This window comes from Myxine glutinosa, chromosome 6, assembly GCF_964187855.1.
Source record: "Myxine glutinosa chromosome 6, kmMyxGlut1.1, whole genome shotgun sequence".
In the NCBI taxonomy this organism is placed as follows: domain Eukaryota; kingdom Metazoa; phylum Chordata; class Myxini; order Myxiniformes; family Myxinidae; genus Myxine; species Myxine glutinosa.
The window spans coordinates 11,216,331-11,230,787 of record NC_136266.1 but is presented as its reverse complement, the minus strand read 5'-3'; the positions used below and the strand labels follow the sequence as shown (position 1 = coordinate 11,230,787).

General features: G+C 43.8%; 1 protein-coding gene across 1 annotated transcript in view; it reads left to right on the top strand.

The window, feature by feature from the left end:
* LOC137429583 (sodium channel protein type 3 subunit alpha-like) overlaps positions 1-13,802 on the top strand; it is a 192,099-nt gene extending 178,297 nt beyond the window's left edge. Inside the window, exons 22-24 of the mRNA XM_078779597.1 lie at positions 5,098-5,198; positions 10,291-10,561; positions 12,176-13,802. Coding sequence (XP_078635723.1) covers positions 5,098-5,198; positions 10,291-10,561; positions 12,176-13,257 — 1,454 coding nt within the window. The 3' untranslated portion in view covers positions 13,258-13,802. The remainder of the gene's footprint in view (positions 1-5,097; positions 5,199-10,290; positions 10,562-12,175) is intronic.
* The last annotated feature ends 655 nt before the right edge of the window (positions 13,803-14,457 follow it).

Here is a 14,457-nt window from a genome sequence, read left to right as displayed (position 1 = left end):
GGATCGCTCCCAGGAGATTGATCGGCTATCTCTGTGGCGTGGGCCTGTTTGAGCAGATCTGACTGGGCTAATCAACAACAACAATCACCACAACCACCCAAATCCTCAGTGTAAAAATATTAGGCCAAATAAGAAAAATACCAGTTGGTCATCCAGATTTTTTTTTAAAGGACGGAGGAGGCTCTTTTATTTATTTATTTATTTGTTTTTTCAAAATGGCCGCCATTTATGTAACCTCCCCACTCCCCCTCCAAAAAAATTTGACATGAGTCATGTACCAGGCACGTCCGTTTTTTACCCCCAAACAAATATCATGATGTGGGTCATATAACCGACACTTAACTTACAAACTTCCTAGGCCTATTAAAATACAATCCACAGTTCGAACAAATATAAATGTATGACAAAATACAAAAACGCTACACACTTCGTGCATAAATTATTGGCAATGCCATCTTTCTATATAGATCTACAGTAAACATGACACAGATTTGCATATGTGGGATGTGGACTCACCAGCACTGTTTGGTATTGCTCCTGCATGGCGTATCCCTGGTCCAAATCCCCACTAGTGAAAGCGGAGAAAACATCACATAGTGAGCTTTGTCACCCATCAAGAACTGCTCTTGTATACCACTGCTTTAGCACTTTAGTTTCTGTCCGAATTTGTAGACAAATGAAAACCATATTAGGAAATGAAGCTAAATCATGAAAATGAAAACCCCTTTTAAATGTCCGATTTAAAGGTCTCGGAACCGTAAGAAAAAGAGAACAGCTCCAAATTTGTCACGGAATTTGGTAGTTTTAAAACTGATTGATCAGGAAAATGATTGATTCAAAGAATGGTGCAAGATAATATTTTTTTTTAGGGATTTTGACAAAATAATGAATAACAAGCATTCTGAGTATTGCGCTGCAATACATGTCCCCTACCGGCAGTCTATCGTCCGGAAAACTGTTGGGGAAATTAAAAAGGGTTATTCACCCACAGGTTCTGAATCGTTCCCAATCGCTAATTACCTCAGGATGGGCTCACCTGTGATTCACACTCGGGACTTCGATTTATACACCTTGCAGACAGGTCAGCAGAAGCACGACAAAATAAGTTGTTGATAACGAACCTTTCGAGTCGCTAAATATCAGTAATTTATCATATTTTCCGGTTCACGATCAATGATCGATGTGTATATATATGTTGCTCGGCTTGACTCCATCCCTCCCGAAAGCGCGTGCTGTGTCGCGCTGTTGACGTTCGCGAGACGAGGCTGAGGGCGCGCGGTGCGGCTTGAGGAGAACTAGAATAAACAAGAGATATCCATTTTTAAGAAATATTTTTGTTTAATTAACGATATCTGCCAAACCACGTGCCCTATCGCAAATTCCAAAATGACATTTTCGTAGACTGACATGCGGAACAGATCTGTGAAGTTTCCCCTCGATTGGATCAAAAATGAGGGAGGAGCTCGGTTTTAAAGGTTCATGCTTAAAAACGTCATAACTCTGAAACCATGTGACGCATGACGTCATGCTCGCTGACTTTTTTGTTCGTCATGGGTATGCGATTCTGCCTGCAAAGTTTGGCCTCGACCTGTTCAGCCGTTGCAGACAAAAAGGGGTTTTCGTGTTTTCACGAAAAACAATATGGCGGCCGAACCACGTGACCTGTGACGTCATAATTACCATTAAAATATTCCACAGACCGAGTCCCCCCTACGGTGAAAATTTGATCTCAATCGGTCCAATTATTGCAGAGAAAATCTTTTTTAAAGGGAATTAAAACTTAAAATGGCACTGAGTTAAGGATCATCAGAATTATCAGAATTCCCAAAGTTCAAAGTGCCATAACATTGTCAAAAATGATCGAAACGTCGTGAAGTTCGAACTCGATCTGTAACTTATCATGAGGAAACCATGTGCCAAGACTGAAATCATTAGCATTAAGAGTTTAGAAAAAAAGTCCAGAAAACTGTTCTTTGCATGACAGACTGACGGACTGACAGACTGATGGACTGACAGACGGACAGACTGACAAACTGACAGACTGACGGACTGACAGACGGAGGGACGGCGTGCAAACCTATAGTCCCCTCCCGTGTACACCGGTAGGGGACTAATAAAAAAGGACGCAGTTTCTAAGAAAGAAGCAGGTGGGGTGATCAATTTGTATTTTTTTTTTAGTTGGCCATAACCAGGCGAACATTTTTTTAATGGTAGAGATTTAAAATATATAACAATCAATGAGACGAAGTCCCAAAAAATAAACCAAGCAAAGCCAGAACCTTTTAGGAAACATCAGCGTACTATTCGAGAAATTACAAGGACATGAATAGATCATTAATGGACGTATCACAAAGGTACACAGTGGCATAGTTAGGGTTTGTGGCGTTTGGGGCCTAAGGTAGTGTAATAGTAACCCACAGGTTCAGGCATAGTCAGGAATTTCTATTGGAGGTGGGCATATGAAAGAGCACTAAGCTTTCCCAGCGGACTCAGCAGCAGAGCCAAACTCCCAAACCCTTTCCGAAGAACGTCATGGAAACGTTAACGTCCACCAACCCATACCGGCAGACGGGACGCCTCAAGATTTGAACCCAGGCTAGATAGCTTGGAGGCGAGTGTGCATACCTTTGGGCCATCCTGTCACCCAACACACCTGCAAGTGCTCTCACCATGTTTACCCTTCTGTCCAGACCTTTTTTTCCCTCACACACCTGTCTTCACCATACGTTATGGTGTATCTCATGTGTAAACATGGACCTGGCTCAAGGAAACTCTACCCGTTAAAGAGAGAGAAAAAAATTAAGAATTATCCTCGGATGGCCACACACATTATAAAGACGGTGAAATTATAGGAAAGTGGGGATTCCAATATAAGACGTCGAAAGGAAAAGAGGCAGACAAGGAAGTTAAAAAACTAACTTGTCACGTGATCCAGGCCGTTGCTAATTAGGCTCATACGGCACGAAACGTCTGGATCTGATCGACACATAATTACATCATTACAAAATATCTGTCCAACAATTATAAACCCTCCATCCCTTCGGCCTATGGGCGATCGCTCCATATTACAGAATGCATGACCTCGTGTGTTTGAAGATTCACAAAACAACTCGATAATATAAGAGATTTAGGCAGCCGGCATCCCCCTAATTACTAATACGGGTTTATTTATTGTGCGCGGATGATAATAATTGCGAAAAATGTTAAACTGGAGGAATATAATTCGTAAACATCGACATGTCACAATGACATGTACCACTGAGTTTAAAATGTAAAACGTGGTTCTGAAAGTTACGTCTCGTGATCTCACTAGTCCGTTGTATTATAATTGATATAAAACCAAATGGAGCATGAAAACGTATTTCAGGAGGTGTCGTTTTGCGCCCCATCCACTTCGTGTTTGGGGCGGTCGCCCCGTCCGCCCCATCATCACTGCGCATGTGAAGGTATGGTATGTGGGGTTTTGTTTATCCAGGATCCAAGTATCATAACATTTGTGAATCATGGCTCAGATGTAAATACCAAGCAGGTAAAGGTGCACGTATGGTGATAAAAGGTCATGGAAGAGCTCCTAGATCCATTAAGTACAAGGAAAACGGAATAGAGACAAGGGATTGTGGGATATCAATCTTATGATCTTTAGCTGTTCATGCCTAAAGGTGTAAAGAGTGCAAGCAGTTTGAGAGATTGTCTTACATCATTACGAATCCATTTTATAATTATACATCATAATACTGTGCTGTTGTAATTAAAACTACTAGGGAGATACCTGTGCTACGCACGGGTGGGAGGCCAGAAGCAAACAGGCAATGCAGATATGGCGAATGCTAAAGCATGAAACCAATAAATTCCACATTCCTGTAGCACCTTCAGTCGCACGTCAGACATGGACAGCAAGTTCGTGAAGGACTTCCATGAAAAACGTACCTGTTCGCAAACAAACGGGAACGTTCACATATAGAAACATCAATCGTGGGACCGTGGTGAATCTGCATAGGGCGATCCACGAATTTCACGTTCAGAAAGTAGAAACCATCATGGCATGTCGTCATTCACTTGAACTCGATATCTCTTTTTTAATTCCAAACAACATAACTCCAATTAATCACAAAATAAACTTTTAACAACATTGTTAATGTTTCCTTCATTGTAAAAACTACCAAGTCAACAGTTAAAAGGATTTTGAGCCGATAGGTGTTACGGTCTTGGCAAGATCGATGGAGACAGCGATCTGTTAGCGTATTCACCACCCAAATAGCTATATGGAATTCTCTCATGTAGAGATTAAATGTCGTTTCAACTTTGGCAGTGGTCATTATTTACTTTTAATGATGTTTATATTCGAATCAAAAAGAAGATAATTGGTTTTGGGTCGTCCTTTCCGCATATCTCATGGGATTGTAAGTTGGAGAGACGACCGTGATGGCAGGGAGGGGGTTGGAATTCTCTCAAGCAGGGATTCAACCTGTGTCCTTATTAAAGGTCTTTGTCCGAGGTCACCGAGTCCGATCGGTGCAGCTGTGCAACGATCGGTGCAGCCGTTCGTGCGGCATCCGGGAAAGCAACATCGTCACAATGAGAACAATGAACGTTATGCGAACGCTAATGTTATGCGTGAGTCCAAACCTGAGAATTCTGGAGACTAAAGCTGAAATTGGGAAAACTAAATAGCCTATTTTACTCCTGGAGATCCCAGGATTATCCACCCAAAATATCGTTGCGATCGGTTCAGCAGTTTTTACGGTACCTTTGAGCAGACAGACAGACGGACGGACATTTGGTGAATTATAGCAAGATGATATTATAAGAGAGCATACTGCAGTTAACTGCACTTTAAACATGTGAACACGAACAAAGACTCATATCGTGTCTCTACCAAATTGAACAAATAGAGCAAAGCTCGAGAGTTTATAAGCATGTTAATCAATCAATACGAAGCTTAATTGACTAATTAGCTCATAAATTAGGAATCCATGCATGTTATCAACTCGCCAATGCATTGGGGTTATTTATCGTCAAAACGGCATGTACTGTTTACCATGACGTATGGTATCAGAATATGGTTGTAAACAAAGTTGCGTTTTGCATTCCACTTAGGAGGAGAAGACATTTTCCTTACAGAGGAACAGAAGAAGTATCACAGTGCCATGAAGAAGCTTGGCTCCAAGAAGCCCATAAAGCCCACACCAAGACCAAGTGTAAGACATATTCAGCATGAACCTTGTATTTCATTGGGAAAAAAATCGTTAAAACAAAACAAGTGAACTTTCAAAAACTGAAATTCCAAGCAATTAATTATATTATTTCACTTTGGAGCATCCTCTTGGCTATGTATGAAAAACTAGGATAATCTCCCCCCCACCCCCAACCTTAATCATTTCCCCCCTCTAGTGGGGGAGGAACACGTCGGAATCGTGCACTTTGTGACACCTTTTTGAAATTTGGCACGATGTTTGGGCCGGGCACGGGATTTTCAAAAACCATTGGCGACAAGTTGGCGCACCCCCCTGGTGGCCGGTGGCCGGACGTCACTGCTACGTCATAAGGACGCAGCATGGCACTATGACATAAAAATAAAAAACTCTTAAAAAGTGACATGCGTAAAAAGTGGTTGTTACTGGGCAGGATCGATGGACCCTTTTTGAAATTTGGCATGATGATAGGGCAGGTAATGAGATTTTTTTAAACCACTGGCTACAAGTTGGCACACCCCCTCCTGGAGGTGAGAGGCGGTTTAGTTTATTAATTAATATTTCCTCTGTAACCTTTAAATTGATCTCAAATCCTAAAATACTCTTTAAAAATGGATGATCTGTACTCGAAAACATGGAAAAAGTGGTATTACACTTAGATATATGATCAGTGGAAGCTGAGATATTGTCCGTTTCGTACCTATTGGCGGCCATTTGGAATTTTGCAGCTACCGGCCATCAGAGGGGTGTGCCAACTTGTAGCCAGTGGGTTTTTGAAAATTTCATGACCTGCCCTATCATCATGCCAAATTTCAAAAAGGTGTCACAAAGTGCACGATTCTTGTGTTTTATGACATGTTCCTCCCCCGCTACCTCCCAGTGTACCTTCCCTCGTTTTCCAATCCTGTGAGCCCACCTCCTTGCACTCATTTCTCTCAACTATCACCCGCCCTCCTTTCCCAAATTTAGCCACCATATTCTGGGGATTTCTGTGGAGGACACCACATTCTCTCTGCAATTTGCCGTGAACATGTGATGCCACAGGTGTTGTGGGTTTTTGTTTCTGTATACAAGATCGAGGCTCGTGTAAGAGCTAACATCAACGGACACATGAAGCATATAATAAAGGGAGCGGGAGACAAGGTGGGGAGAGAGAGGGAAGCACACAAGTACAACATTTCAGAGCAGGGACATCGGGAGATCTGTGGGAGGGATCACACCATCACAGATTGGTGGACCATCACAAAATACAACTTTCTCCACTGGTGGATTTTCTAGCTGCAGCTAAATTATTTAAACGAACAGCAGCATTTGAGCTCATTTAGCATCGTTCTGTATTATCGATTGAAGTCTCACGATAAACATCGCAGGCAACGTGTATCCACCAATGATCACTTCCCTTGTTGATCATCAATGGCAGGCCATTTTCAGCGAGCTGAGCAAATGCCTTTTCATTTTTATCTCAACTGGAGCTAAAAATTTACGTATTTCAGGTAAAACCTGAACCCCCCCCAAATAGGTATTTGCTCCCTTCTCCGAAACACGATTTTAATGAAACTTGATCACAGCCTTCATCGTCCATGATGTACCAAAGTTTGTTCATGGCATTAAAAATCAGGGTTATCGGGGTTTTAGGGGGTCTGTGGGGGGTTTGAGTGACTTGCTCCTGTTCCGGGTGATCTTCAGGAACCACGATCCTATTTTTATTCATTCCATCTTCCAAGCTCAACCCATCATTTATGAATGCTGATGATTTGGTGAAAACCTCTGCTAGAAGAATACTTTTCTCCAATTCTCTTGCTCGCTTTTTTGTGTTTTCCTCAATGAACCATCGTCTGCAGCGAGTTCCCATGGAAGAGCACCCAACGGAGGACTCAGAACATCACCCAACTACAGCTTTCTTAATTGGCCCACATTAATTATTGTGCACCCAATACGCCACTATTTAACTGTCATAAACCGACTCAGATTGCTCGGTCAGCATGCGCAGAAACCCCTAGTTGTGGCAGCCTGGAAATATTTCATGCCTGCCAGATAATGATTGTAGAACAAAACGACTAAAAAAACTTTTAAAGAAGCCAAAAGTACTTGTAAGCGTATCCATGACAAAGGGGTGTGCCTCAGCACAACAAAACAATTGGAGAACTTCCTGATCAACTCGTCCAAAAGGTTGATAACTTGTTGTCCATATTGCCAACAAAACTCCAAATGACATGGGCCCATCCGGGAAAGGCCGAAGGTTTGTAGATAGGCGGATTTGAACCAAACCTTCATGCTTCTTAACATCGATGGGAAGGTCAAATCTGGGGCTTGTCGATGCACAGGGTAAGTTTAGAATGATGATATTTACATTTAAAATGGTGATATTTCGTTTAAAATGATGATTTAATTTTGGGAGGGTTGGGTGGGGTGGGAGTAGAAGTTGTATGGGATGTGAGAGCTGTTATCAATGTACTCGTGGAGTCACCCGTGGGAATCACACAGGCATGGACGTGTGTGACATTTGAACATCTTCATTTAGATGCTGCACCGGCACATTCAGTTTTACAAAATGGTTGCATGGATGTAATCCACACAATTTATTTACTTCTGATAACATGTGAATGCATGTGCGTACACATGGGAAATACAGTTTGAAATGTGTAATTACACCAAATGTAAAATGTGACTTCAACAGCTCAAATCCTCTCACACCCAGCTCCGTCCCTCCCACATCATGCACACTGCACCAGATAGTGGATCACTCACAGGGGAGTGGGTCACACCCAGGGTAGTGGGTCACACCCAGGGGAGTGGGTCACACACAGGGGAGTGGGTGACACACAGCGGAGTTGGTCACACCCAGGGGAGTGGGTCACACACAGGGGAGTGGGTGACACACAGCGGAGTTGGTCACACACAGGGGAGTGGGTCACACACAGGGGAGTGGGTCACACACAGGGGAGTGGGCGACACACAGGGGAGTGGGTCACACACAGGGGAGTGGGTGACACACAGGCGAGTGGGTCACACACAGGGGAGTGGGTGACACACAGGGGAGTGGGTCACACACAGGGGAGTGGGTGACACACAGGGGAGTGGGTCACACACAGGGGAGTGGGTCACACACAGGGGAGTGGGTCACACACAGGGGAGTGGGTCACACACATGGGTGTGGGTCACACACAGGGGAGTGGGCCACACACACAGGGGAGTGGGTCACACACAGGGGAGTGGGTCACACACACAGGGGAGTGGGTCACACACACAGGGGAGTGGGTCACACACAGGGGAGTGGGTCACACACACAGGGGAGTGGGTCACACACAGGAGAAGGGGTGACACACATGGGAGTGGGTCACACACAGGGGAGGGGGTCACACACAGGGGAGTGGGTCACACACAGGGGAGTGGGTCACACACACAGGGGAGTGGGTCACACACACAGGGGAGTGGGTCACACACACAGGGGAGTGGGTCACACACACATGGGAGTGGGTTACACACACAGGGGAGTGGGTCACACACACAGGGGAGTGGGTCACACACACAGGGGAGTGGGTCACACACACAGGGGAGTGGGTCACACACACAGGGGAGTGGGTCACACCCACAGGGGAGTGGGTCACACACACAGGGGAGTGGGTCACACACACAGGGGAGTGGGTCACACACACAGGGGAGTGGGTCACACACACAGGGGAGTGGGTCACACACACAGGGGAGTGGGTCACACACACAGGGGAGTGGGTCACACACACAGGGGAGTGGGTCACACACACAGGGGAGTGGGTCACACACACAGGGGAGTGGGTCACACACACAGGGGAGTGGGTCGCACACACAGGGGAGTGGGTCGCACACACAGTGGAGTGGGTCGCACACACAGGGGAGTGGGTCGCACACACAGGGGAGTGGGTCACACACACAGGGGAGTGGGTCACACACACAGGGGAGTGGGTCACACACACAGTGGAGTGGGTCACACACAGGGGAGTGGGTCATACACAGGGGAGTGGGTTACACACAGGGGAGTGGGTCATGCACAGGGGAGTGGGTCACGCACAGGGGAGTGGGTCACACACAGGGGAGTGGGTCACACACAGGGGAGTGGGTCACACACAGGGGAGTGGGTCACACACAGGGGAGTGGGTCACACACAGGGGAGTGGGTGACACACAGGGGATTGGGTGACACACAGGGGAGTGGGTGACACACAGGGGAGTGGATGACACACACAGGAGTGGGTCACACACAGGGGAGTGGGTGACACACAGGGGAGTGGGTGACACACAGGGGAGTGGGTGACACACAGGGGAGTGGGTGACACACAGGGGAGTATCAGGCACAGGGGAGGGGGGGGGTGGGACAGGGGAGGTTCGTATTCCTATATATCTGTGTCCGATTTTTAATGAGGAACAGAATAAGTTAACCATTCGAAAATTGTCACTCTTTTGTCTGAATGCTGAAAAGGTGTGAAAAACAAAAATGAAAAATGTGTGGAAAAAAAAATGCTGTGCTAACAACAGTAAGTTAAACGTTCCCATCATGTGGAACCAAGTCAGTGTAAGCACGCGCACACACACACACACACACACACACACACACACACACACACACACACACACACACACACACACACACACACATATACACACACATACTCACATACACACACACACACACACACACACACACACACACACACACACTTCTCTAAAAAAAAATTTTGTCGTTTCATTCTACAATCCTTATCCAGGCCTCCCCGATGAACTTCATCACTAGGGGTTTCTGCGCATGCACCAGGCAATCTGGGGCAGATTACATCATTTTGAAAGTCACGTATTCAGTGGAAGAGGCAATCATTATGTCAGTACCTGAGCCAAAGCATACCTTAATGGGACTCTTACCAATCTATAACTACCTTGATAAGTTCACTTAGTTGATCCATGTGGTATTCCATGGTGACCTTCCATGGAAATTTAATGGATGAATTACCATTCATGTAATCCATTGGGTTTTTAAAGCTGCATTGGTTTGATCTACATGAATTTATTGTCATCTCATTAGTCACGGTGTCTTAACACTGGGATATTGTTGTCTTTCTTTGTCACCGCAGAACAAAATCCAGGGCTTTGTGTTTGATATCATATCGAACCAGATATTCGATATCACCATAATGGTTCTCATCTGTCTCAACATGTTGACAATGATGATTGAAACGGAAGATCAAAGCAAATCGATGGAAAACGCTCTTTATTTTGTCAACATCGTGTTTATTGGAATATTCACTGGAGAGTGCACACTCAAGATGTTTGCTCTGCGTTATCACTTCTTCAAATTCCCCTGGAATGTGTTTGATCTGGTCGTTGTAGTGATATCGATTTTGGGTAAGTATTTGGTTACTGCAGTTTCTCTTCCGAAAATCGATTCCATTTGTTTTTCTTCAAAAGAAATGGCTTTATCTTTGCGTCGACAAACTTATACGTTGGTGATCATCAACGTGATCATCATGATTCGGTTTGTTTTGATTTTCTGAATCTTATTATAATAGAGCAAACATGTATGGTTATGTATGTCGCTATGTATGTATGTTTATATGCGACGAAAACGTCTTCTTCTTCTTCAAATAAAATTACCACCCTCTTAATTAACCCTATTAGTTGCGTTAAGACTGCTGAGACCCCTCAGACCTTTGACGACCCTTTAATTCCCCCAAGACCCTTCAGACCACCAATGCCCTTGAAGACACAAAATACCCTGAAGACCCCGAAGACCCAAAACACCCCAAAGACCCAAAATACCCTTCAAGGCCATGAGGCTCAAAAAGATCCTGAATACCCAAAAGACCCCGAAGACCCAAAAGACCCCAAAGATCCAAAACACCCCAAAGACCCAAAATACCCCTAAGACCCAAAACACCCCGAATACCCAAAACACCCTGAAGACCCAAAACACCCCGAAGACCCAAAACACCCTGAAGACCCAAAACATCCTGAAGACCCAAAAGACCCTGAAGACCAAAAAGACCCCAAAGACCAAAAAGACCCAGAAGACCCCAAAGACCAAAAATACCCTGAAGACCCAAAAAGACCCTTAAAGACCAAGAAGAACCAAAAGACACTTAAGACCCCAAAAAAAACCCTGAGGCCACCGAAGACCAAAAATACCCAAAATACCCTGAAGACTCAAAACACCAAGAAGACCCAAAAGACCCCAAAGACCCCAAAGACACCCTGAAGACCCAAAACACCCCAAAGACCCCAAAGACCCTTAAATACCCTTTAGACCCAAAATACCCTTAAATGCCCCAAATAACCAAAACACCCCAAAGACTCTTAAAGACCCAGAGGAAACAAAAGACCCTTAAGACCCAAAAGCCTCTGAAGACACCAAAGACCCAAATGGCCCTGAAGACCCAAAAGACACCGAAATGGTCAAATTTGCCTACCCCTCTGAAACGACATGTGGTGAGGCGCACAGAGCGTGCCGAGTCACGCTAGTTTCTTCAATAATTTTAACAGATTTTAATTTTTACTACCAGCATGTGTAATTTAATACAAAGTAAATATATTTTTCCTGTATAACTGAAATAAGATGCATCATTTGAAATACTTTGATTAATTGATTGAATATTTAATTTTTGTAATGTTATATATTATACCATTTTTAAGTCAATGTAGGTTATTTAATACAAATATTTAGATATTTTGAATGTAATTATTGACATTCATATATTGACGAAAGCATTTCAACCTTTTAAATGAATTTATTTTGTTTTTATTGATTCACCAATGCAAATAGATAATTGATTTCTTTTTCTGTCTGTATAATGTATTTGTTACTATGTGAAATTATTGATATTGTAAACTTTACATTATTAGTCCTTGGACTACAGTCGTGTACATTTTTTCTTTTTCTTATATTAAAATAAAACCGAATTTATTGATTGATTGATGATGGTTCAAGTTGTTCTTTTTATCACGTGTTTTCCATCCCTACAGGTCTGGTCCTGCAAGATACCATCAATAAGTACTTTCTTGAGCCCACCATTTTCAGAGTGCTCCGTTTGTGTCGCATCGGGCGCATCCTTCGGCTCATCAGGGGTGCGCAGGGGATCCGCACGCTGCTCTTCGCCCTCCTCATGTCCCTGCCGGCGCTTTTCAATATCGGCCTGCTCCTTTTCCTCATCATGTATATCTTCTCCATTTTTGGGATGGCTCAGTTTGGATTTCTGAGGCATACTAAAGGCATTAACGACATGTATAACTTTGAGACGTTTTCTGGCTCCATGCTTTGCCTCTTCCAGATAACCACGTCGGCGGGATGGGACGGCCTTCTGGCTCCCACTCTCATGGTGGAGCGTCCCGACTGCGAGCCTGGATTTGTGCACGCGGGCACCAACGTCGTAGGCAATTGCGGAAACAGACTGATCGGAATAACCTTTTTCGTAACCTATATCATCATCTCTTTCCTCGTCGTGGTGAACATGTACATCGCCATAATTCTGGAGAATTTCAACGTCGCGAACGAAGAGAGTGAAGATCCCCTGAGCGAGGACGACTTTGAGATGTTCTTCGAGATCTGGAGTAAATTTGACCCGGGAGCGACTCAGTACATCGATTACACAAAACTTCCGGATTTCATCGATGCTCTGGACGCACCGCTCAAAATTTCCAAGCCCAACGATTTGCACATAGCGGTGATGGAATTGCCCATGATGGAAGGGGATCGAATTCACTGTTTGGACGTGCTCTTCGCCCTGACGAAACGCGTGCTCGGTGAAGGCGAAGCTGTGGACGGCATCCGGAAGGAGATGGAAGCTCGATTCTCCAAACAGGATGAGATCACGCTGGAGCCGGTCACGACGACGCTGCTGCGGAGACAAGCGGATGTGGCGGCCACGGTGATCCAAAGGGCGTGCAGGAACTGGTTGGAGGGTCACGCCTCTGGAGATTGCAACAACTTCCTGACTAATATGATGGATGAAAGGAAGGCGTCGGAAGGATCTGTTAATAACCACAGAAATGATTGGGCTCATTGTGACAACAGCATTGAAATCATCGTAAAATCGCCTTCGGAATAGCTGGACGTTAAGAATCGTTTGCAAAATGCCAGAAATGATGGAAAATCCCAAAGAACACTCAAGTCTCAACACTTTGAACATTGAAAATAACTGAAAACATGCAAGTGCTTCAACCTAACCTCCAAAATGACTCACTAGGATTCCAACAACAAGTCCATATCTCAGTGATGCATCAATCTATGTTTCATCGACATGGGTTATCAGAGTACCTCTTTTCACAGAATGGAATTTAAAAAACAAAAAAAAACATGTAATGTTTTAAATATATACTGTATAAGGAAAACCTGAGCTAACTTGAATGGCTTCCTCAATTCAGTGTTAAAAATTCTGAGGATAAGCAAGCTGATGCATGACTCGTAATACATGTTCCTGTTCAATGTTCTTTCATAAAATTATTTGTACATGTTCAGTTGTTCACCTTTATTAGATGGTGAAACTTTTTCAGAAAGCACTAATCTGAATACAACTTTCAATTTTGTAGTCTGTAAATGTAATCCCCACATTTTGCTTCAATATACTTATGCATTGTAATGGCAGAACCCCTATACTACACTGCATTGAATGAGTATATACAATATATGTAACTATTTATGTATGTAATGTATATATGTATGTATATGTATGTATGTATATGTATGTATATATATATATATGTATATGTATGTATATGTATGTATATGTATGTATATGTATATGTATGTATATATATGTATGTGTATGTATATGTATGTATATATGTATATGTATGTATATATATATATGCAGGCATATTGTATACCGTCGATCCAAATATCCACCTCTCAAATGTTATTGATAGAGCCATGTGCCACACCGGTACTTGCTGCATTGATCTTTCCTCTTTTTTTTTTCTTCCTCTTATTCTTGTTACACATTCATATGCAGCACGTGGCTGTGGCTAGCATCATTATACTGGGGGCACCTCTGATGCAGTGCCCCTGGAGGTTAGAGCGGGAATTTGAAATTTGCTCATGATGTCGGCGTTAGCTTGTCTACTCTTTGTGAAGGACACAGTGCGCTCTTTAACGTCCACCAACTAATGTTGGCAGGTGGGATGCCCAGTTTTTCATCCATCTGATGTACGGCACACACATTGATGAGTCAACCTGCCTGTGAAACACCAGGGTGGCAGTTTATAGCTGGGCCAAGATTACAATCCAGGCTGGACAGCTCAATGTTGTG